General features: G+C 36.3%; 1 protein-coding gene and 1 long non-coding RNA gene across 2 annotated transcripts; one reads left to right on the top strand and one right to left on the bottom strand.

Moving 5' to 3' along the window:
- Window positions 1-1074: 1074 nt before the first annotated feature.
- On the bottom strand, window positions 1075-2165 carry LOC107653734 (class A basic helix-loop-helix protein 9-like). The gene has a single exon (XM_016440549.1). The coding sequence runs from the start codon at window positions 2120-2122 to the stop codon at window positions 1280-1282; it is 843 nt and encodes a 280-aa protein (XP_016296035.1). The 5' UTR covers window positions 2123-2165; the 3' UTR covers window positions 1075-1279.
- Window positions 2166-8680: 6515 nt separating this feature from the next.
- LOC107653737 (uncharacterized) lies at window positions 8681-25683 on the top strand. Its single transcript, XR_001630260.1, has 3 exons — window positions 8681-8839; window positions 9258-9343; window positions 25475-25683. It is a non-coding gene; the product is annotated as an uncharacterized LOC107653737 (long non-coding RNA).
- Window positions 25684-26549: the final 866 nt, after the last annotated feature.

Below are 26549 nucleotides of genomic sequence, written 5' to 3' on the forward strand. Positions count from 1 at the left end.
TACATTTATTTAATATTTATTTAACAAGAACAATGGACAGTCCATGACTGCCTCAGAATTATTAAAAAGGGACATATGGCATTAAAACATTCATTGATAAATAACAAAAAACATCACACTTAATGTTTTAAAATATATTACGAATAATAATAATACAACTACAAGTGAGTTTCACTGATACATAGCTAAAATAAAAGGGTGTAAATAAAAAACTGCCAGCTTGAAAACTAGAGTGCATGTTGATGCATTCTAAAAGTATTAGCATTGCTATGTATTAAGAAATATTAAAAAAAAAAAATAATATAAAAAATACTTTAACTGTTTGTATTTTTTCCTCTATTTTAGTGAGTACTAAAAACGTTTGTTTTAGCAATTTTGTATTTTAGCAATTACATTGATACATGGTCTATATAATAAAAAAGATATATTTAAAATAATTAAAAAATACAAATGATGCTTTTTAACTTTTTCCTCTCTGTTTTAGCTTGTACTACTCTGAGCAAGCTTGGAAGCTTTGTATTTTAGCACTTTTCATGTTACATTCTTACAATCGATTTGTGTATTGCTCTTTTTTTTTTTTAAGTTGCTTTGGATAAAAGTATATGCTTAATGAATAAATTCTAAATGTGAAAATACAAGGAAAGCCATTTGAGATTGAAAATAATATGGTGTAAATCATTCTGAATTAAGTTTAAATGATTTGCTTAATAAATACTGAAAATGCTAATGTGCACATAAACTCATCGAGACTAAAGCATGAATGAGATTCCTGCTAAACCTTGCTACGTCAGAATGTTTTTACATCCTGTTATGAAAAGAATGAGCAGTTCACGCAAGATCAAAGCTCCATTTTTCAAAAATGAGTAGAAGGGAACAGACTTTGTCTTTGCATGCACAGAAACACATAATGCACTTAATTGCTACCTACGTAAACAGAAACTTTCTCTAAATGCTTAACTTTGGCATGAAGACGAGTCAGTGTGTTACTGTTTTGCATATTTTATTACAAAGGTGAAATGCAAACATCTAAATGCACAAGGAGATTTTTTTTGTACAAACGTTTCTTGTCCTCTGTTTACTAATGCAATACTTTTGCAAATCACATATAATTTGCTCATTACATATACATTTATCTTAATGCATTTAACACTATTTGTAATTACATTCAAAATATGTACAATGTTACCAAACGGTAACCAGAAATGCACCCGTTTACAGGTGTTGGCAGTGATTTTTCTCAGTTCTCTCAGTCTCAGGAGTCCTGGTGCATGAGTGTGTATCACAGTGTGTTGTAGCAGTGCTGAGGCCCAGTGTCCTGTAGGTAGCCCATGTGCCAGGACAGAGGGAGTGTCTGCAGTGGTTCCCCATAATTGTCCATATGATTTGGGCCACAAGAGCCCCAAACTCCTGGCTGATATGCTCCAACATCACTTATCCGTCCATACCTGGATGAGCTTGCCATATCGCTAGAAGGGTAAACCTGGGCGTCAGGAGAGAAACACGGGTAGTGAGGGGACGGCGGACAAGCGGGGCCCGTGAAAGCGTGTTGCTCTGAGGACAGTCTGTGCAAGGGGTTTTGTATATGATGGCTGAGCGGCTGGTGCCAGGATAGGAAGCTCTGTGATTCGATGCGGACGGGAGGCGACGGCGACGGCTCCTGCCACAAGCTGCCCGGCTGACCGTGACACTCAATGGGGCTGCAGGATTTCCCCACACTTGCTGGTGGGTTGTTAGTGAGGAAGACTGACAAAGCCGAGATCCGATTGATGGCCCTCTGGAGCGTGGCGATCTTCGACAGCCGCTTTCCGCTCAGGTCGTGATGCAGAGCCACCCGGAGCGCGTTGAAGGCCTGGTTATAATCCATGATGCGTTTCCTCTCTCTCACGTTGGCCGCCACTCTGCGTGCTTTGGAGCGCACCGGCCTGCTGCGTTTCTTGCTCTGGCTCTCTTCTGGCTCGCTTAGGGCACTGTTGGGGTAACAACTCGTCGAGCTGCTGCCGTCACTGCTGTCCAGCTCCTCGAACCCTTGAAGACTCCCATCCGGTTCCTCCTCTGAGAACTCTGAGCTGGTGAAGCTGCCTCTGCTCGCCATGGAGAAGCCGCAGACTGTTTCCAGTGTCATCGATCTCCTGTGATGACAGTCTGGATGGCGCTTTCTCACATGACCTGTGATTACCTGTGATGTTTCTCAACAGGTTGGGCCGCTCTTTAAAGCAGCTCGTTTAGGAGTCACATGGTACAGTCACCTATGAGAAATGCTGGTGTTTATGAGCTCCCCAAGGCAAATTCAGCTGCTCCCTCCCCAGACACGCCTTCTGCTGCAAAATCCGCACAACCACGTATAGGCCATGAAATAGTGAGTAAAACTCAGACATAGACAAATAAAAACACAGACACTGAGTATCTTAGATTTGTACATCTCATAAACTGTGGAAAAAATAAAAACATTACAACATCATTCACCATCATCAGAGATAAGGAATGAGCTTTCGGCACCTTTGAAGGAGGGCAAGTTGACCTTAAACTGTGGCAAGACCCAGACAGAGAAAGTACAGGCACAGATGTGAACCAACTGGCATCTTAAACTATATGATTATAGATTCTTCACTTTTCTTTACTTTTTTCTGACTTTTCTTTTAAATTACTTTTAACCACCTGGGCCCAAGGCTTTTAGTGGATGTGTAATGTCAGGGCTAGTTCATCATATAAATTATATAATTATATTATTAAATTATAATTTTTATATTTACTATATAAATAAAGTTGTTTTATTTTTAATGAATTTTTTTAATGTGTATGATTGTTTATATGTATATACTGTAATTCATATATGCAGCATTATATATGTGTGTGTTTATGTAAATAAATGAATACATAAATGTCAGTAAAAATGTCAGTATAATAAGTATTAATTAAAATGTAAAATGTACATTTATATATATATATATATATATATATATATATATATATACACACACACACACACACACAGTACAATTTTGTATAATATTTTTATATTATTTCAATTATATATGCCCTACCTGTCCAAAAATGACATTAACTCTGCAATTACAATGCTTTCTGAAGGATCGTGTGACCCTATAAAACTGGAGTAATGATCGCTGAAAATCCAGCTTTGCCATCACAAGAATTAATTGCATTTTAAAATATATTAAATAGTTATTTTAAATTCTAATAATTTTTCGCAATATTACTCTTTTTACTGCATTTTGATCAAAGAAATAAGAGATTTATTTCAAAAACATAAAACATCTTATTCCATTCTTTTTACCAGTATAGTGTATATATATTTAATAAATGCAAGTTAAAATACTTTATATGTAATGCACATTGCATTTGTTGTTAATTTCATGACACTTAATTTTAAAAAGGTTTAAAAAAAAATTAAGAATGATTTCAGCACTTTGTGTCAGTGATAATGGCTGGACTTGTGCTAGTCTTCGAGGGCAGTGTCTCATAGTAGATTCCTGCTCTCTTGTGATTAATCACACAGGTAGTTCAATCTAAATTTGTCTGTTAGTGCTCATGACAAATTGTACATTTATCAAATAACTAGTATTTTGTGGATTTCCTCTCATGTGTGAAGGACTTGCGATCCATTATTTACATTTGTCCACATGATACAATTATCATCTCCAGCAATGCGATCTTGGCGCTGTGTTGGTGCTGGGCCTTGTGGGCCGTATAATTTGAGTGTCTTTGTAACAAACAATAAATCAAGCCCGAACAGCACCCGAGGATAAGAACAGAAAGACACTCGGACTTCAAAGCCCGCAAAAAAAGAGCAGGTATTTGACAATTATAACATTGCTTCAGTAGCACAACCTACACACTGTGTTTAGCACTGACAGGGGGAGCACATACTTTTGTTTGGTTTGTTTTTTACAGATTGCATGATGGTCATGTTTCAGGTTGTGCAACAGGGAATCTGGTCTGTATCGCTATGGATCTTTGTCCTTTCACTGCCCTGCAGCCTGATCATGTCCTGCTTCATCATTCTCTCTAATCTGAAGAACAACGGCTGCTGTAAGTCAACAGTTCAGTTCTAAAGCATCGCTGACAGCTCTTCATACCAAAGATAGCTGTCATCCTCCCAGTCTGTGCTGTGTAATGTCTCAAAAAATGTGCTTGTGATTATTTGGTCTTAATAATGATCATTGATAAATGAATCACTTTGGGGCATCTATCCTGTCCTGTGTGCTGGGTTAGAGTAGGGCAGAGAGACATGAATGAGAATGAGAGGTCAGGCCTTTTCCTCTGCTTGTCTTTTATGGGGGCTGTCTGACGCCATACCCTAAAACAATTACACAGTTGGACAGTTTACAGTGAGAGTGCTGTTACTTTTAGACTGTTTGTCTTTTCGACCATGAGAAAAAAGCTAATTTTGTATCGAGCATATGCAGTGTGAGCATCGTTTGTCATTAATAACTGAAAGGAAATGCAGGAAATTGTGCTCCTAGAATTATGACAGCAAATACTAAATAAAATGTCAATATGATTATGATTACATTAAAAAAAAAAAGATAATGACTTTAAAGCTGAAGCAAAAAAAAAAAATTGTTTTTTTGCTTACATTTTAATGTAAGTTTCTTTCATTTTAAAGTATTTTTATGTTTCCTGCAGTTGTGATGCATTAAACATGTATTTTCTGAGTCAGATTTTTTTTTGCTCATTGTTTTCGTGTAGATTTTCTGTCTTGATGAATCTGTATTTTTTTTTATATATATATATTTTTATTTGCCAGATATAATACAGATCGGAAATAATAAACATAAAAAAAAACGTTTTTAAATACAACAAAATTGTATAATGATAATAGTAAAAAAATTATATATATATATATATATATATATATATTTAAGCAAACTTTTATATTTGCACAGACGTTATACACTGAAAAAATTTGGTGTAGAAACAGTTTTCACTCAGAAATTGCTAGTAAATTTCACAAATAATTTCAAAGAAATAGCAATTAACATTAAATTAAATGTGAAATTTTGAAGCTGAAATACTGAAATAGTATTTTTTTGCAAAACATGTTCTAATAATATTTGTAAAAAAATATAAAAGTTCTAAAAAAATCTATAAATTTACAAAAAAAACACAATCCGTATTTGTTTTGTGCGAGCATTTCCATTATGTCTAATTGTGTGTTTTTAGCTATAAAGCCTTCAAAAATGTATTTTTTGACATTAATTGATTAGCATAGTTTTCTATTGCTTGTTCTGATTTCTGTTCTGGTTTGAGGTGTCAGTGTCAAAGCTACTTTTAATTTACGCATTAGCAACAAGTTATTTCAAGTAAATTCAAAATAAATATTTTTACAGTCGTTTTTTTAATGAATAATCAGTCTCAGGAAGCGATCAGCACTCCTCTCTGCAGTCTGTGATTTATGAGGGGCCACTGAGAGATTTATGGCCTCCCAGAGAGAGCATGAAATCTGCACCTCGGACCGTCCAAATCTCTCCCTTCTGACAGATGACAAGACACTAGCAATTATCAGCCGCCAAGAATAAATCAAAGCCTTTATTGCTCGTCCTGTGACGCCCTTAAAGAAATAACCGTTTTCAAAGTAAGGGGAACCTGCCTAACCGCACTTTCCTGAGATTTGTAAATCTCTGGCCTGAGTCTCTGTAATGAATGGTTGTTACCTGCGTCTTATTAGAGGTCTGTAGAAAGCGTTATAGATATTTATTTCCTGAGGGACTGTAAACGTAATGAGTGAGCACAGCTCTGTCCACTAACTTTGGCTTTGCACTGGTATGTTAATGCATGTTTTCAGCACTTCCAGAGGAATTTTCACACCTCTATAAAAGCTGCTCACTCAGAAAAGGATTTCCTTCTTCCTTAAAAAAATTATTAAAAATGAAATCTATTTGTCTGCTCACTGTAAAAAAAAAAAAAAAAATTTCAATGTTGTAAATAAAGATGAATGAAGTTAGTTTTACGAGAAAATATTTTTCACCCTTTCTACTTAAAAAATTCACATTTAAGTCAGTTTATTACTGGGCATTTAGTTGTAATTAATTGTGAAATTTAGTAATTTCTGAATGAATTTGTTATTCTCCACCATTCTCCATGCTTATGTGTTTTACTGGAATATAATAAATACTTTGCTAATAATAAGTTGCAAACTGAACCCACAAATAAATTATATATATATATATATATATATACATACTACGTATGTATGTATGTATGTATGTGTATATATATATGTATGTATGTGCATATATATATATATATATATATATATATATATATATCTGTATGTGTGTATATATATATATATATATATAATATATATTTTTTGTGTGTGTGTGTGAGAGAGAGAGAGAGAGAGTGAGTGTGTGTATGTGTTTTTGTGTGTGTGAGAGTGAGAGCGTGTGAGTGTGAGAGAGAGAGAGTGAGTATATATATATATATATATATATAAACCACGTATAAATTCAGTATTACTTATTAGAAACACTTAACATGATCATCATCAGAAACTCATTTATTATAAGACATATCTTAATTCTAGAGTAAATTATTATAACAGTAAGAATTCATTTCCATACTGCTTCAATCGGGTCAGATGGGTAATAAGAAATTTTGCTGATATACAAGAAGAACAAGGACATTCAGTAAAGAGACTCATGAGAGTAATTTTATACTGTATTCATATTGTGTTACTGTGGGAAAAAGTGAGGTGACTCGTGCTCCTGCAGAGAGTGATAATGTGTGACATTCTTCAGGCTTAATAACCTCCATCCGACTTAAGAGTCATCGCATCTCCCACTCTCTCTGCTGAGGTGAGAGTCCTGTGAGTCACACGCAAACACGTATTATCTATGTGTGGATTGACTCAGGAAAGTGTGTGGAAAATATCCTTTGAGAGGAAGATTTAACCATTATCTGTCTATATAGGAAGTCGTCATACGTGCAGCACGTAGGCCTGCTTCTTAAACGGTGTGCATGTTATTCAATATGAAATGCCTGCAGCGAGTGCTTGCTCACACATATCTACAGTATGCTGACAGCATAACAAGGGTTTACAAGAGTTTGTCATCAAGGTGGTAAAGCTGTGACACATTTGTGTTTGGTAGTAACCCAACATAAACAATACAATATACTGTGTTTCTCCTATTTAACAGCACAGTTGCTTACTTTCTAACTATATGCAATTTTAAACCACCCCGAAGAAAATATATTTTTTATTAAGAATACATTATAAATAAAAAAATAAAATAAAAATCTCCTGGCACATATAAATTGCCTATGTGTGAGGAGAAAATATTATTTTCTTAGTGAAAGCTGTTTGTTCCACTCAGAATTACAATTACAGTCTACATGACTCATTCCTGTTGCACTATTTATTCATAATCTTCTTGATCTTCTCAACTAGCAGGATACATAGGCTAACTCTTTACATCTGTGGGTCTGGATCTGCTGTTTAATCTTAGTGTAAACCTCTTGTTGTCATTGTGCTATTTTTTATTAGTTGTCTAATGGAATTGATAATTGCCTATTGTCATCTTTTTTTCTCTTTAGGCTACTGAGTCAAATTAAATGAAATATACTAGTCTTGGTGTTTTATGTTCACTTTGTGGTCTGCGGTCAGTAATTATACAGGGTCATTACAGAGCGAGTAGCCTATATTAGAGATGTTTACGTTTATGTCTTCAGACGGGTTCCCTAAAGAGGGAAACTATTATAGAAGAATCCTCTGAAGCAGCCTTTACACTTTAGACAAAATAAATAATTAAAATATCATGGATAAAATAAAGTGCATTTATCACCTGTCTTGCCGCCCATGCAAGATTTTTATGACGGTAGCGCCACCTCGTGGTGAAATATTGAGGAGCCTATTGGACCATATTTCATTTATTTCTTGACATCCACGAGCCTATTTGTTTTCAAAAAATTTTCAGATAAATTGCCTTAAACCGATGGCTTCACACATAAACGTATTTTACGTGGCTAGAAAATCTTGCGCATGCGTAAATTGGAATTGAGCGTTTTTTATGGGGAGCTATTAACATAATGGGAAGTAAATCTAAGGACCTAATGTTATTTTTTTGCTAGTCCCATTCCTTTAAAATATATAATACAGTATATACAGTATAATACACAACGTTATTAGCCCCCCAAATATCACTGGGACAGTTTAGTTATAACTACCTAGGCTCCTTGACAAACGTGTCGAGAAAAAAAAAGGTCTCGCGGCTCGTGCAAAGAGCGCCAAATGAAGTCTTGTGAGGTGACAAAACGGCTCAACGTCAGAATGAAGAAACACGGTTGTACGATTAAAAAGGTGCGAACAGTGAAAGAAACACTACTGTAACTGTTTTAGATTAGTAAGTACTACTTTGTACATTTTATTTAAGGTCAGTTTACGTTGCTGTACGATGATATATTCTGGAATTGGTCACATGTACGAATACTCTGGATGCTCAACCGTTTCTGGTATGATTAGTTATAATAAATTACAAAAACACAAATATTTTTCATTATTCTTGTATTTCATACAGTGAAAAGCTAAATAGGATCAACTCTTATCAACTTTTAACACTTTATCTGTCATAACAGCAGAGGGCGCTGTATGCTGAGCTGGGATAAATGAAATGACGCAATTAAAAGCACCTGCTGAGTCGTTTAGGCCGCTGATCTAAAATAGAGATCTTACATCTATCAGAGAATTAGGCACCGGCCCAGCTCTGACTTAGGTTTTTTTTATTTTTTAATATGTAAAGTGAGGTGTTTTTGAGACTTGTTTTATGAGCCGAAGTAGCCTAAAGTCTATGGATTTGACGTTTTGTCTGTGTTTAAGACGGTATGTAGGCTACTTTGTCAGTGTTATTATAGTAGGTTTTATTTCATTTAATTTGAGCCATCTTCTATGCAACTACTGTTAACATTAATGCATTACACCAGGGCACTGGTTTAAGACCAGAGACCACTGTTATATATTCGACAGTGTTGCATTTCCAGCCTGGCTTATAATAAATAATAAGCCTAAAGTACCATATTAAATGTATTCATATACTTCTATATCATGGTTATATTGCCAGTAAAATACAAATAAATACATGAAGATAGTTTTCATTATTATTCATATACAGATTTATGCTCTTGTTCATTCCATTTTGATTTTGCTTCTTAATAATGTGTATTTTTGATAAAACTATTATAAAGCACTGTAACAGCAATTATATTATAATTACGCAGTTTTTTTCTACTTCTTCTTCCAGCATCATTCTGCTTTTGATTCAGACTGACAGTGATCCTGATGACCCTGAAATTCTGAGTGGTCCAGCACCTTGTGCAATTTTTAAAGGTAACACTAGGCTGTATTTGTAAATTATCTGGGGCCATTTCAGTTGTTGTGCCTGCTGATTTGCTGAAATCTATGAAATATGAGCACGTATTTTCTCGCTAGGTTGGTTTCAAGGTGCTATTTGATGTTAATCTACTCTTTAAAAGCTCATTCCGACATCATAATTACTCTGCATATCTCCTGTGCTCCGTGATATTTCTGTATCCACTGAAACGCATTCCCACTGATGATGACAGATTTGAGATGCCCTGCTGGAACCTTCTTTCAGAGATCAAATATAATGGTCTGAAATGAGCGGGAACAGATGGACTCAGGTCTATTTTTGGAGGGTGATGCAAGAGAATCTGACGGGTGCTTAGAAGTTTACGTTGCAACCTTGGTTACTTTCCAGACCATTTTAGTATCAGAATGAATTATTTGTTTGTTGCGCTATGGTCTAATCATTCAGGAAGCAGATTTTTAGCAGATGCTTTTTAGCAAAATAAAGTACACTATATATATCTATCTATCTATATCATTAAATTATATATATACACACACACACATACATACATACACACACATATATATATATATATATAATTGCAGTTTCATCTATAACCTGCATATGGTTAATAAATACATTTACATTTAGTCATTTAGCAGATGCTTTTATCCAAAGCGACTTACAAAAGAGGACAACAGAAGCAATCAAAACTAAATAAACAGAACAAAAATGTGTTGTAAATGTATATGACTATTTGATTTGTTAGAATTTTCTGCTATTTGGTTTTTCCTTTTGCCCCATTCAAAACCTCTTTAAAAGTTGTCAATCACATTTACCTTATGAGAATCTACAGCCTTCCTAAATGCCTCGACCTTCTTGACGATGTGTGTGATTTTCTGAGTGAAATCCCTGTTTTGTATTTTCAGTTCCTTCTGTGGACGAATTTACAATAAATTAGAATTTTTTTGAGATTTTTTTTTTCTTGAGTGACATATGAAACAATAACAAAAATTTGAAAAAAAAAAAAAAAAAAAACACACCCCTGAACAAAAACAATAAAAGCCTTCATAGAATTTGTAATGGTTATAATGGGAATTGTATTGGTTTTAATGGAGACTGTAATGGTCCCCGTGGGTCTCTGTTGGTAATATGTTGCCTTCTATTGGTGGCATGTTAAAACCACTAAAGCCTAATGGGATATGGCCCAAAACACATACATACATACATACATACAGTTTTTTAGCTTTTTCCGTCCTGATCGCCAATGGTGTCAAACTTTCTGATTACGGTTTCATTTTGTCCAGCTTTCAGTGTCATGACTGCATGTTTCCAGTAGGTGGAGCTATGTGTTTACTGCCAATGTGACCATGTTAAAAGATTTAAATGTCATTCACAACAATCACAATTCACACATAAACACTGATTCATTTCAGGTGAATGTGAAGGTTATGTGAGACCAGTTTCTTTTTTCAATGGCTTTTGCCTCTGTTTATTAGTCACAGTGCACAAGGGACCAGAAGTTATTGAGGTGAGACAGAAAGAATGGGGCCGGCTCATAGTCTGCTCTCAAACCTGCATTACTTGCGTAAGTACGATGTCTCAGGCCTGTCAAGAACATGTGCTGCACTGCGGCTCTGACAGAGAGTGTCTCATCTGAATGAATATTCACCAGATGTCTGACCCGTATTCTCTCAATCTCCTGCTGTGAAATGCTCTTAGTTAAAAGTGAAAATGACCTAAATGACTAGAATTTAACATCTTAAAGGTACAGTTAGCCCAGTTTGTCTACATTTACTAACGCTCATGTTGTTGCAAACCCATATGCTGTAATAGGGACAAAATCACCAAAAAGCACCATAAAAGTATCATGCGCTATAATCATAGTCTTTCGGTAAGTCATACGATAGTTTTGTGAGGAACAGACTGAAAGTGAAGTTATTTTTCACCGATGACTTACCTTTTCCTCCACTGAAGCTTGCATTTACATTGAGTTATTTAGCAGACACTTTTATCTAAAGCGATTTATAAATGAGGAACATCAAGTAATTTATCATGAGATTAAACAGTTCTTCCAAGAAAGTCTCAAGAAAACCCTCAAGAAAGACAGATAAAGATATTTTTAATATATTTTATTTAGTTAACAAAAAATAATGTTTGTTTACTAGAAAAATGATAAAAATATTATTTTGACATCAGTTTATGTAAATGGCTGTTTAAAGATTCTTCTTCAAAAAAAAATTTGGAATAGAACGGGGTTTCTGGTCTTAAGTCTTAATTTGCACTTTCACAAATTAAGGCCTTAAAGTTTTAAATTGAAGCTGAAAGTCTTAAATTCATTAAGTCGTGGCATTAAATGTTCCAATATGAATATCAAATTATCATAAATGAAGATACATTTACTTGAGTTATTTTTTTTATTTCTAATCTTGAAACAAGAACAAATATCTGTGAATATTTGTAAAAATGTATTTACCTTTTTAATTAAGTTCTAATTTGTTCTTGTTTTCATTGTAAGCTCACTTCATTTTGATCAATGTGTAATAAAAAAGATTTCTTATGTAATTTTGTTTCTCAAGTAAATAACATCTGGATTTAAGAATTTTTAGACATTTGCACTGGAAAGCAAGACAAAATTACTGATACTTATTTTCAAATTAATGTTGCATTTTCAATCTTTGAGGCATTGCTAATACAAAACATTTACGTTTAGAGACCATATTAACATATTCCATCAAATTTATTCTTTAAATTCTCTTTGCTTTGTCTTAAAATCTTAAAATAATGTCAAAATGTATTATGTTTTAGGGTGAATGATGCTTTTATACTGAGGTGAGCAATTTCTGGAGCCAGAGTCTTCATGTAGCCAGAGATTTGTTTAGCAGTTACACATTTCAGCATCTGCTCATAGAACAGGTGCTCTCATCAACGATGCGTGTAACATCAAACGCTCTCCTGACTGAAATAGTAAAGTGTTACTGTAGTTTAACAAATCGCTGTGGTGTATTATGCAGTGGTCTTCCCTTCCTCCCGATTGTGAAGTCTGTTCTGACGGTGAAGTTGTCCTGATCTTTCCCTTGTATTTTCCCCCTCTAGTCCCTCACTGCAGACAAGAACTGACAGTATCCCTCCTTCGTACACGCCCTTTCCGCTGACCTTTCCTGTCTGCTTTTCTCGGGTCCAGGCGAGAGTGATAAAGCCTCTCAGTGCTCAGGCCAGTATGACTAAGACAGAACAAGATTACCTGTGACATGGGCAGGGGAACAGAGGCACTAGAGTGTTTGTTCAGTGACACGGGCGTGCTGCAGTGCATTGTGGGGCCGGAGTCGATGCATGTTCCAATGAACTGCCTCATTCGTCTCGATATGACCAGTCTGTGGTCTCTCTCTCTCTTTCTCTCTCTCTCCCTAATGGGTAGGAACAGCTGTGAAAAAGAGCAGCTCACACTAACATCAGCCATTATTTCATTACTCTGAATGTTGAAGTGTGCAGAGAGCCGAAGTACGTTAATGACGATAGCACCATGTCAACATGCATTGGATGTGGCATTTATTACAGATATTGCAGGCTCGATCATCCTGATGCATTACACACATTATTGTGCGAAATGCTGAAAGTGAACATGGGTTTTTATATTGATTGACTTTATTTCATGTTATATAGACTGGAAAAATTCCACCAGCTTGTTGTTTCACTGTAGAAATGTTTTTGAAACTTCTTTGGAGATTGAAAAATAGCTCTTGGATTTTGCAGAGATTCCTCTAGATAGTATAGAGTCGAGTCGAGTCGGGGTGTTTGACTGGTTGTGCTTTAAAGAGGGCCACTTCTCAGAAAGCAGTTAACAGTTCCAGTAAAACTCTCCCCTCCCCTCTCTCCTATAAAAAGTTCATTTTGGTAGTATCATGTGTAGCCCAACTTTTGATTACTACAAAATTATTGCAAATTAATTGGAATAAGAGCCCATCTGAGCAAAAAGCGATCAACAACCACAGTTTTTGTTTTTATGTGCTTGGTGGTGTTTAAGTTCATTAAATCACAATAATGGTCTGTGATTGAGTGGAAAACAAAATCAAATATTTAACAGCAGTCTCTATAGACACCAAACACTTTGCGGGAAATTGGCTCATTCATAAAACAAGCAGAATTAATTTGTGCAAATCATTCATTAAGCTGTTCTGATCGATTACTAACTCTTCATATTTTCTACCTTTGACCACTTGTAAATGGTGTGAAAAACATCAGAATGTTAATAACACTTCATTTTGATAACATTTACATTACTCAAATCTGAGGTTCACAGAGTGTTGATGAATCTGGAGGAGACTTATCGGGATGGTCCATTTTTTATGCAAATTACTCAAATGTTTTAGGAGTAAGGCTCATCGTGTGTAGATTTATGAATGAGAACTTCCGTTCAAAAAGTAAGTAAGGTCCCAGCAATAACTTTTTTTTGTTTGTTTGTTTGTTTTTTCATTTTTGTATCAATTTGTATTTATTAGAAATATTTTTCATTAAATATATTGTTTTAAATTAAATCTTTTTTTTTTTTTTTTTTGCAACAAGCTGGAAATTATATAGCTATAATATAACTTCATAAAGTCATAAACACTTTTTTGTATATGATGTAAAACTGATTCATTTGTAGATATCAGCACATTCTTACTGATACATAAAGACGTATGTACAAGATCAGTGAATGTGTAACTTTCAGCACTGGCTTGAAAGGGCATGTAAACTAGCCTGAAACACTCTCACTGGCATTTGGGTCATTGGTCATCCTTATTGTAGAGCCTTGCAGATGGTAAAATCCTCTTAAAGGAGTCTCTAAATTTATCCCTTTTAAAGCATCACTCCTACAGCCAACACAGTGCTTTCGAAACAATTTCACCACCTTAGATAATACTTCTTTTGATAATATTTCAATTCAATATTTCATTCTGTTATTATGCATAATCCATAATCCACCTCCATCTTTTTCATAGTTTTGTTCAATAAAAGGCTACTGATATTTAGCCTTTTTATTTAATGAATACCTGTCAGTTTCTCTGTTGAAAGGCTGCCTTTAGCATCTATATATAAATGAGTCTGATTGGTGTCTTGTAGTCATGACCCTAACCCAGTCTATTCAGGATTTAAAGTTCAACTAGTCATTCAGATAAAACTCGGACTAGTTGGTTGAAAACATGAGGTCCTTGAGACCTCATTCCTAGCATGGACAAAGCTCTCATTCTAAGTTGCCTCACCTCTTGTGTAGAGATTGATCTTATATATTTCAGGGTCAACATCCAGCTTGTATCTTAAAAAGAGGCCATCGAGAGTATGCTTACAAAGCCAAAGGGTTAAATAAAGGGAGCTCTTTTTGTTGCTGGTCGCCCGGAGGGAAAGCCACAGATTTTCCCTCCATTTTCCTCCGTGCTGCACAGCTAACAAAAGAGCTATTGGAGATCGGGTTTGTTGTCATTTGAAAGCAATGACCTTGCCTCTGCCTCTTATAACAGGTCGTACTGTTTTGGCACAGAAGCACTCATCTGGATGCCTCGTCTCAGCGGGGCGACCCACAGAAATACCTCCATAATAATGGAAGCAGTGATTGTTCACAAACAATCAACTGGAAGGCAATCCGGCTGATAAGAGAGACGGCTTTAGCAAGGAGATGGGTTATGAACATGGCAATGAGAGGTGCTACATCTGAAATAGGAAAGGCAGAGGCTCTATAACCTGTAATCCCAGAGACAGCCAAAGCCCTCGGCAGTCAATGAGAGTGGCAATCACTGATGGATCACCTTTCTGACCTGCCTGTCATGGCATAAATGGGTGCAGCGGTATTTCTCAGTGTGGTTTGTGTAAAGTTAAATGTGGGTTGCTTGTCACCTAGTGGTTTAGATTTGTGGCTGAAAATACAAAGGGCATGGGGTCAATGTTTGGAAAGGGCCAACTAAAAAATGGTGTTTTATCAACCTAGCCTTTTAAAGAGCCAGTTAGGCTGCGTTTAACCCAGGATACTGTGGGTCAGGATGGGAAATGTGGTAGCTTTGCGGTTAAGGATCTGTGCTCCAACTGCTGTGGTTACATACATTTAGCTTTTTAATTTTTAATTTTTTTTTTTTTACAGAGGTTGCGCTTCAAATAATCGTTATCCGTCACTTTGAGTGACTGGGCTGTTAATTTTCTGTCATGCTCTATTTTTATCTGTCAGTGAAATTTTGTAGTGCTTGGTCATTTTTAATGTGACATTGAAATCACAGGAATGTCTGAGGGGAGATCTCTTTTGGTACTTTGGTCAAACACTGTGTTACAGGTCATTTTATTTTTTGTTTATTTATTTATTTATTTCACCAGCTTTATGTGCAGTATACATCAGTCAGTCAGTGACTGTAGGTGCTCTGTGGAAATGCTGTTTGAGACTAAAATGATACAAGACTTGCAAAATTTCAAAATCCCTGGTAGCCCTTCGGACAGGCATTCTTTAGATTTTGGTAGCCCAAAACCAATTTAACTAGCCCGAATAAAAGAGACATCAGCTGAACTTTACTGTGGACAAGTCAGTATGATCAAAAACTTTTGTGATTTGTATTTTTCCTTCAAATAACAAGTCATATAGTTCAGATAGTATTACGGATTTTGAGTCACAGATTGGGTCTTTTTTTTTTTTGGGATGAAATTTTTTTATGTATTCAAATAAGACGATTACATGCCGAGATTTTAGCAATCTTCTTTATTCTTATAAAGTGCAAAAAGGAGCTCAGTGCATGTTAAAATAAACAAATGTTTCAGTCACGCAGGACCTTGATATTCCATTGAAACGGTTAATTTTTATATTTAGTTCCTCGTGTGTAGCCTATTTAATTTTAACATTAACAATTCACAAATATATCCCCTGTATCTCCTCTGGATATATTTGTGAATTGTTAATGAAGTAACTGGTCTGTCACTGATTAATTAATTAATTAAATACATTTGGATACATAAACAAATTTCAAGAATTGAGTTTTTTTGCTCTTTGGTGATTAAAAAAAATGGTTCCATTTTATTTAAAGGATACTTATTATTTAAATAACGCTACTACTTTGATATCACAGCAACTAGAGGTCAAACATTTTTAAAGACAAGTGAACTGTCAGTAATAAAATAAGAACAAATAAACAAATTTCAACTATAGATGAAGAGTGTGATGTGACATGTGGCCAAGTATGGTGACCCATACTTGGAATTAGTGCTCTGCATTTATCCCATCCAAAGTGCGCACACACAGCAGTGAACACACACACACCGTGAACACACACCCGGAGCAGTGGGCAGCCATTTATGCTGCGGCGCCCGGGGAGCAGTTGGGGGTTCGGTGCCTTACTCAAGGGCACCTCAGTCGTGGTATTGAAGGTGGGAGAGAGCGCTGTACATTCACTCCCCCCACCTACAATCCCTGCCGGTACGAGACTCGAACCCACAACCTTTGGGTTATGAGTCCGACTCTCTAACCATTAGGCCACGACTTCCCCGAATAAAATAGAACAAAGTTACAAATAAAAATAAGGTCTAACATTAGTTTTCAGATACAGAAATGTAATAATTTAGAAAAAACTGCATAGTGTTCACTGTATAAATTAAATGTAGATTAATCTTTAAAAATGTGTTTTGTTGTTTGATTACCATTAATGACAGACAGCTGTCCCTTTAAGACCCATTGCACGGATCCAATATAATGATACAAATGCAATTTCTTTCTCCACTGCATTCACGTAAGACATAACCGACTTTGTGTTTACAAGAATACTTGCTGAGATTAGTATTTTGAGATAATTTCGTGTGTGTGTGTCCGTACAAGGAGACGTGGAAGCGGAATCAATTCTGTGTTCGCTCACTGTATGAAACGTCGCTCTCTGTGGCACTTTGAGTGTGTGTGTGCAAAAAAAATGTGTTCTCTTTCGCCTCTTCATGCACTTCAGTGGTTTAAAATGCTTGAAATTGGCAACATGTGCAAATGATCAACTATGATCCAGTTCACCCCAAGCAATCAAATCAAGGAATTAATTTTATATTACTATTTAAGATAGGCCATTGGGCAGGGCGGTGATATTTTGGTAGCCTAACTGTCTGGAATATACAAATGTTGGGCTAGTGATTTTGCAATCCCTGTAATAATATCCCTATGGAATGCAATGTGAAAACTTGACTTTGGAAGCATATAAGAACCTACTGGTTAAAACTAGATTTTTCACTAGGGATGAAACAAAATAATTCAGTTAGCATTATTTACTATTTACAATTATATTAATAAGCTAACTGGTTTCTAAATTGATTGCTATGGCCAGTTGACTCTGGTGAGTGTATGAATCCGTAAATCAGGATTGCAAACTTGAGTCAGGGCTGTTGCTTAGTGCACCATCAGGCGCCTTCAATATTTCATTTTAAAAACACTTTTCCAGACAGGTAATTAAGTGTTCCGCTCAGCTCCTGGAACAGATATGGCACCGTAAATGATTCTAGTTGAATTTGGACAGGAATTTAATTGAATGAAATGCACTGCTCTTTGTCACTCCTGGAGACGCCGCTAGAATGAAAAGTTTATGTTGTCTGCCTTGTATTTTGTTGAGGTAAAAATGAGGAAACTATATATATATATATATATATATATATATATATATATATATATATATATATATATATATATATATATATATATATATATATATATATATATATATATATATATATATATATATATATATATATATATATATATATATATATATATATATATATATATATATATATACTGTTCAAAATGAAGACGAAAATTGTTGTGACACTTTGTGATTCACAAATGTAGAACGTGCATAATGTGATGAATTACACCTGTGGTGTGTGAAAATTCACCAAAATACCAGTTAAAAGTCTTTTGGAAAAATGGCTAAGAGTAGTGAAGTTAGTTTTGAGAAACTAATATAATTTGTATGCAAATGCAACTTGGTTTGATATTTTGCTATCTAAAGCAATGAAATTCATACATTTTAAGTGTGGCTTAAAAGTCCAAATACTTTTTGGGGCCACTGTAAATTTGATTTCACTTCAGTTGTGTGTATTTGGATTAGAGTGTGTATTCTGCAAGTCTGTGTCTTTTCCGGCTAAATGTGAATTTTTTCCATTACTATGAAACAAAGTATTCACTAATAGGCAGAAAAACCCATAAAGCAAAGTAATGTGTTGAGGAAATACGTTGATGTTATCTTCTTTAAAAACAATAAGACAGCAGCATATTTGGAATGAATGCAGAGAGGGAGGGGTGGGCTTTAAAAGTGTTTTTGTGACTTGTTGATAAGGCAGCGCCTGTCACTCAGGTTGACAGACAACTTTGAGATGTAACTGTAAATCTGCATGTGTGTGTGTGTTTATTGGAGAGGAAATGGCTTTGAATGACTTGTTTTATCTACCAGCTTATATCCTGCTCATTTTCACTATGGAGTCTCCCCAGCTCTATCACTCCATCGCTCTCTCTTTCTCTCTCTCTTTAAATAGCTTTGTCTGGGATGAATGAAAGAGCATCTATCGCTCTCTTTCGCGCCTTTTCTCCCGGGGTTCTGGGCTGATTAGCTTATGAACTGTGAGTGACATTTGAGTGTTTGATATCGAGGCTTTTCTGCACTTTTTTGTTTGTGGGTGTTAATGCTTTTCGCTCGACTGATTTGCATTGCCGAACCGAGAACGTCTCCATTCTCATGCATGAAGAGATCTTATCGAGATATAAATGTCTCTGATAGCTATGGTGAATTTGATAATGAAATTAATTAATAAACAATTTGACATGTAAATGCTCTTTCTATAATGGCATCGGAGGAGATGATGCGTGCACACACACACAAACAGAGTGACATCTGTGCACTTGGAGCGCAAGCTATTTCTGGAGGGTTGGATCGGGCCGGTTGCTGCCAATAATGAGGTATTGATTGGTTGAGAAATGTCAGTGTTGAATAACAGCCTGGAGCTTGTGAGGGAATTGGAGAGAATGGGTCGCGATTCTCTCGCTGGCCACTGGGGGAGGCTGTGAGCGTTTTATTGTGCAGGGAGACGCTCGGGGAGCTGGACCGCAGAGCGTATGGCCCACATTACTGAAGGGCTACGACAAGCTGCTCTCAAAGGAACAGATGCATTTCACAGAGCCGTTCTCCTCGAGGCCACAGCTGATGTGACCGCTGATTGGTCTGTGATTTCTTCCAGCTTTGCTTCTGAACGTTCATTTACCGGGAGAGGGGAAAACAGGACAGTCGTGAGAGCAGACATGCAATGGTCACACACCCTGTCGGAGGAACAGACAGAGGAAATGAGAGGGAATTACTTTTGTCCCATACTAATGTCTCCAAAAAGCCCACAGGAACATAAGTCTCCTAGCTTTGAGTGCGTATGTTTGATACAGCTTCTGAATGTGTGAGGAGAAAAGCAGGAATTTCAAGCATGAGGCTGATAATCCCGTGAAGTTGAAGGATTTTTAAACTGCCTGCTTATTGGGTGAATATTACAAAAGTGAATATCCACAAAAAAAAAAATATATATTTTTTTTATGAACTATTCATTTGTTCTTCATTCATTTTATTTTATTTTTCCAAGATTCTCCTTATCGTAGCATGTAACAGAGTATAAAAATATTTATTACTGTAATGTGGAACATTATGTAAATGATAAAGTACTTTATGAAGTACTTATTAAAGTATTTACAGTTGAAGTCAAAAGTTTACATACACCTTGCAGCATCTGCAAAATTAAATGAAACATATTTTGTCTTCTGGGAAACATGTAAGTATCTTCTGTTCCTTCTGAAGGCCAGTACTAAATAAACAAATATGATATTTAGGCAAAACAAGAAAAATGTACCCATCTGCATTCTGTTCCTCAGTCCCTCAGTTGTCCTCAGTGTGAAAAGATGGATCTCAAAATCATACAGTCATTGTTGGAAAGGGTTCAAATACACAAAAATGCTGGAAAACCAAAGAATTTGTGGGACCTAAAGGATTTTTCTGAAGAACAGCAGGCAGTTTAATTGTTCAGGACAAACAAGGGACTCATGAACAACTATCACTAAACAAAAATACACAGCTGTGGATCATTCAGGTAACAACACAGTATTAAAGGGATAGTTCACCCAAAAATGAATATTCTGTCATTAATTACTCACCCTCATGTCGTTCTAAACCCGTAAGACCTCCGTTCATCTTCAGAACACAAATTAAGATATTTTTGATGAATTCTGAGAGCTCTCTGACCCTCCCATAGACGGCAATGTAAGTAACACGATCAACGTCCAGAAACGTAGCAAGAAGATCGGTAAAATAATCCATCATGTGACATCAGGGGTTAAACCGTAATTTTACGAAGCTACGAGATTTTGTACGCAAAGAAAACAAAAATAACGACTTTATTGAACAATTCGTCTCCTCCGCATCACCCTAGTGCCATTTTGGAGAGTATCCACTGAACGCAAACAGCATATGCTGTTCTGTGTCAGCTGTGCCACGCGGATACATTTTCTACGTCATTTACGCTTTGATTTGAACGAAAACAACATTTCCAACATGCCGCTAGGGTGACGCGGAGGAGACGAATTGTTCAATAAAGTCGTTATTTTAGTTTTCTTTGCGTACAAAAAGTAATCTCGTAGCTTCGTAAAATTACGGTTTAACCCCTGATGTCACATGACGGATTATTTTACCGATCTCCTTGCTACGTTTCTGGACGTTGATCGTGTTAATTACATTGCTGTATATGGGAGGGTCAGAGAGCTCTCAGAATTCATCAAAAATATCTTAATTTGTGTTCTGAAGATGAATGACATGAGGGTGGGTAAACTATCCCTTTAAGAATCAAGTGTATGGAAACCTTTGAACGGGGATATTTTCATAAATTCAACTATTATTTTCTCTTGTGGACCATATGTAAACATCTTTTATGTGAAATATCTTATTCAGGTCAGTATTAAATAAACAATAACATGCATTTTGTATGATCCCTCTTATTTTGCAGATTCTGAAGGGGGGTGTAAACTTTTGACCTCAACTGTACTTTGGAATATTATGTTTGCTATTGGTTTTGTTTAAAAATTTTACTATTTACTAAAAATGAATATGTTTATATATTTATATATTTATTTATTTTTTTGGTAAAATAATTAACATTTTGCAGATTCTGCAAGGTCTATGTAAACTTGACTTCAACTGTAAGTACTTTAATATATTTGTATAATAAATTATATATTTTTATTTGTTTAATATAACAAATTAGGTTTGTAACATGTTCTAAAATGTTCTTTATTCAGAATTTAATAAAAATAATAATGATAATAGTTATTATTCATTGTATTATTGTTATTTGAAATGTAATTATATTATATTGTATTATATTTAAAAATATTATGCGTGTATATATAATAAATATTATATATTTTTTATTTTTTATTTTGAGGTGACCCAGACATGCTTCCATTAGATTCACCCTGTAACTCTTCCCTGCCCCCCCGTAAACCTGAATAAATAAATCAGAATCCCTGTGACATCTCAAACTGTGCAGGCGGTGACTGACATTGTCATCCGTTCATTCCTCTTAAGGCCCCAAAAGGCAAATACCAGAAGATACAATATTCATGCAGCCACTGACAGGCAAACCCAAGGCCTCTTCCTGCTCTCTCCCTCTTTCTATTGAACAGGCAAACAGCCTTTTCACAGATGAGCATTTGCAGCTAAATGTCCCCTTCACGCACAAAGCCTCCTGGGTAATATTTTAGGTCTGATTCAGTGGAGAGGCTGCATGTTTCTGATTTGGCTGCTGAAACCGAGCTCTCGTTAGATAGGTGCTTTACTCCTGGTAGACGATTTCGGGTGCAGCCAAGATTCACTTCACTGCAGGGCAGATCTTCTAGCAGCTTGAGCTCTCAGCAACTTCCTGTTCATTCCTAAAGGCAGATTACGCGATTCTGCAAATCATATTAATGATGAATTATATGGAAGACTCTCCTGGTGAGATGACACAAGTAGGCTGTATATGAGAGCCCGCTGGCCCCACTGTGTCTCCTTGATCAGAGCTGAAGGTGTGTGCTATTAACATAATCAACGCTGGAGCTGTATCCTTGGTGCTCTGCTGGAGATGCTTTTATTCCTGATGGTGGGCTTTGTGGCGGTCTGCTGGTCAGTGTATTACAAGGGTCATTTGTCGCTATTAAGGACACTTACCCCAGATTGTCTCCTAGGTAGAGTCATACTGCTTCTCTATCACCTTCATGCTGGAGTTGATGATTTTATCTCTGCTTAAAGATTATGTGAAATTGACCCATTTAATTTCCCTGATCATATTATGCATATCAGTGCATGTTATTCGAAAGAGTTTTTTGGGTACAATTTATCAGAATGCAGTGGCTTTCTCTGCCTCTGAAACAAGTTTTCTCTTCAATAATATCATGGCCTAACATGTCACAATCCAATCAGATCCCACCCTACATTCTGTCACTCAGAAATATATTTCACTATGGAGGTTAAATGCTTTTGGTGTCATTGTCTTTTAAGACAAACTAAAAGATTGACAGATAAATACACTTCCACTTCCAGAAGCCCTCCAGAACAAATATTATAATATCCACAAACTGTAAAGTGGGTGAATGTAGATGCTTCATTGGGTTTAGATGACACTATGCTGTAAGATTCAATGTTATGACGGCCGAATGTTACCGCAAACAGGAGCGAGTCTTTATTGAGACTTTGATTGGATTTGACATGAAAAGCTAAACGGACACTGCGGCAAAACTCTTTCTAGCTTTCTGACTGTGGCTTTCCGAAATTAGGCTGACAGGTCTTTGACAACATCTATTTAAGAAAAAGAGGAGGATTCTCACTCTTACGCTCTCTCTCTCTTTCTCTCTCACTCTTACTCTCTCTCTCTTTTTTTTTTTTTGGCTAAACATAATTGTATTCAACGATATGCAGCAGCTTGCTATTTTGGCCATAGTTCTTAATTATGATTGGTGTTATTGCTCTCCAGAGCAGAGCAAATTGCTGTTATGTTGTTTGCCTGGGCCTAATCTCATTGGCACGTTGTCACAAAAGTAATTATCTGTCATTTAAATTGATGCCATAAGCTCAAGACAGAGGCACACCTGCTACCACCAGCCAGGCAGAGAGGAGGAAAGATCAGGACTCCTCTTCCTCTCTCTCTCTTACTCCTCCTTTATTCTGTTTGAATCTTAAACCATATGCATGTGCAAAGCATGCCAGCAATCGTAAAGTACATTACTTTTGAAGTATGATGTACAGTATGCCAGTATCAATGTAACAAATTGTCCCAGGGATTCATATATTGGTACCGTTGGCCTATTTCTATGATAAGATTAGTTTTGCTATCATTTAGTGCTCAATAAATGTAACATTAAGAAATGTAATCTCTAGCAAATCCTACTTATAAATGCACATTTTTGTACTGTACGTTTTAATGATGCAATGCTTATTATTGGTCAGAATTTCAATATTAGGGTAAATGCAAATTGTAATTCATTCTCAGGTTTCTGAAAATGCACTTCCATGGGTGGATGGATGGATGGATAAACTGAAATATAGGCACCTGGTTGCAGAGTAAGTGAGTAAAGAGCAGTGCAGGTTACTACATTTTTCTCTGATGCTCTGTGCGGGAGAGTTTTTGGCATGAACTCGGGATAAGTTACCCATAATCCTCTTCAGACCTGCAGCTCTGTGAGGGATCAACTCCTGATGGATAATGTAACACAGGGTTGGTGAATGCTCTTTTCAGCCAATGAATAACATTAAAAATTCAAGCAGCAGAAGAAGGAGACAATGATGAATCTGACCTTATTAATTTTAACTTTGGATAAATAATGCAGGGCTTTCTGTTCAGCCCCTCTCCCTGTTTCTCCACCTCCTCCCCCTGATGGCAGCGCCCCCGTCAGATCTCTGATGATCCATTAACATCCTGTTCACTGAGTCTCTGTCTAAAAACAGCCAAGCGACTGCAGGGTTTTTGTGGAAAGGACAGTGAAATCAGGACGTGCTGCTGAGAGCATGAGAGTGTTCAGGTGGACAGATCTTTTCATTAGAGGTGGGAGGTTGTTTTGTCGCTGTTTTCTCGCACGCAGAACAGCTGCTGTGCAAAAATCTTGTTATTTTACAAATGCGCTGACCTTGCTGTGCCATTTTCAGATTTCATATCTTTTTGGAAAACATTCCAATTAACGTTCAAAGTCACGTTAGTTAGCAAACACTAACGAGTAACAACAAATGCTTTTTTCATTTTTAGAAACTCATGAAACGCTTATCTGCAATAGAAAAGAAAGGGAGTATTTTCTTGGTAGAAACATATATAGAAAAATATAAATATCTTTTTACATTTTTAAATTTTATATTTTCTGAAGAATATAAGGGGTGTTTGTCTATAAAATATAATAATTCCTATTTATAATCCGATTCACAAACAAATGATTCTTGGTTCTTTTTGGTGAATCAAAAGTATACATTAATGACACTTATGAACCAGTTCTTTTAATGAATCATTCCTTTTGAAGTTTACTTCAGTTGATTTGTGGTTATTATATCTATTAAATAACTAGCTATTGAACTGAAGTTTGAGCCCTGTTGTTAACTTTTATAGTTAACATTTTTATGTACCCAGTTAAAAATGTACTTGCATAATATGCAGAATTAGCTGAGACAGTTTCTTTCATATAGAAGCAAAGTTGACATATATGAAATATGGCAAAATAAATTGAAAATGAATTAAAATCTAAAATGAATTCAATCAAGAGGGTGTGAATCGGAGTCAAATAGAATCTGAATCTTATTGCAACTCTGATAATGTTCTTTTTTGAAAATTCGGATACATTTCTGAATTTATTCAGCTCCCCATGCAGTTTTTACTTCATGTTAGCTTAATTCACCCTGGTTAAGTCGAAGCTGGCATAAATGTTTCTGTCAGAAGCTTTGAAGGCAACAGAGGAATGTAGTTCACCCTTGACAAATTGGGTTCCGAAAGACGATCCCTTTTGAAAATAAGACCATCAGATTGACGGGAGTGAGACAAGCCCCGCTGCTTGAGACAGTGGCATAAATAAAATGACAATGAGGAGTAAGAAAAATCCCCATTTCTTGTTTCCTGTTTTGTCCGCTGAGGTTGTCAGTGCTGTTGTTCTGTCCTGATGACCATTTGTGGGATTGGACGGAGGCAGCCGTGCCTGACTCGGGGGCTGATGGTCCACTGATTGCACAGATGTCCCTAAGAAGGCGAGATGCCGTGGAAATGATGGATGACATGAGTCCTGCCCCTCTGCCCTCGGCTATCAAGCGCTGTCTGGAAAACAACGGAAAACCTCTCAATCAACGGAGACTGTCAGGAAGTTTAAAATTAAACTTGTTTGAGATGTAAAAGATGTGCTGGTGTGTTACCTGTTGGAGAGCTTGAACTCCTGCAAGCTTTTACAGCATGTATGCGTAAGATAGAGAGTGCTGGGTGATATGGCCAAAAATATCGTACAGTATCGATATTTAGCATGATATTAATTTACCATTAAAGGGATAGTTCACCCAAAAATGAAAATTGGATGTTTATCTGCTTACCCCCAGGGCATCCAAGATGTAGGTGACTTTGTTTCTTCAGTAGAACACAAATGATGATTTTTAACTCCAACCGTTGCAGTCTATCAGTCGTATAATGCATGGCAATGGTAACAAAATCTATGAGAGTAAAAAAAACATGCACAGACAAATCCAAATTAAACCCTGCGGCTCGTGACGACACATTGATGTCCTAAGACACGAAACGATCGGTTTGTGCGAGAAACCGAACAGTATTTATATAATTTTTTACCTCTAATACACCACTATGTCCAACTGCCTTGAGTGCGCGCACGGCATCCGGTGCGTGAGGTGTGTACGCGCTCTGACATGGTTTACGTTAATGGGTGTGTTGATATCCAGCCGAAGAGCAATCAACCATAACTTCAGGCGAGCAGGCTCAGAAGTTGGGAATACGTGGAAAGTCACCACTCCCGAATGAGTTCGCGCAAGAGAATGTAATCTTTTAGTTTTAAGTCAGTTTGAACAATCCGGATAAGTGCAAGTAAGTACCATTTTGATTAGCCGTCATACCTACAATGAATGTGCACTGTGTAAACAATGAGTGAAGTATGCGCACAAGAGATCACTTCCGGCGCTTGCGTAAACTACGCCAGAGCGCGTACACACCTCA

Source organism: Sinocyclocheilus anshuiensis, unplaced genomic scaffold (assembly GCF_001515605.1).
Source record: "Sinocyclocheilus anshuiensis isolate Anshui unplaced genomic scaffold, SAMN03320099.WGS_v1.1 scaffold315, whole genome shotgun sequence".
Taxonomy (NCBI): domain Eukaryota; kingdom Metazoa; phylum Chordata; class Actinopteri; order Cypriniformes; family Cyprinidae; genus Sinocyclocheilus; species Sinocyclocheilus anshuiensis.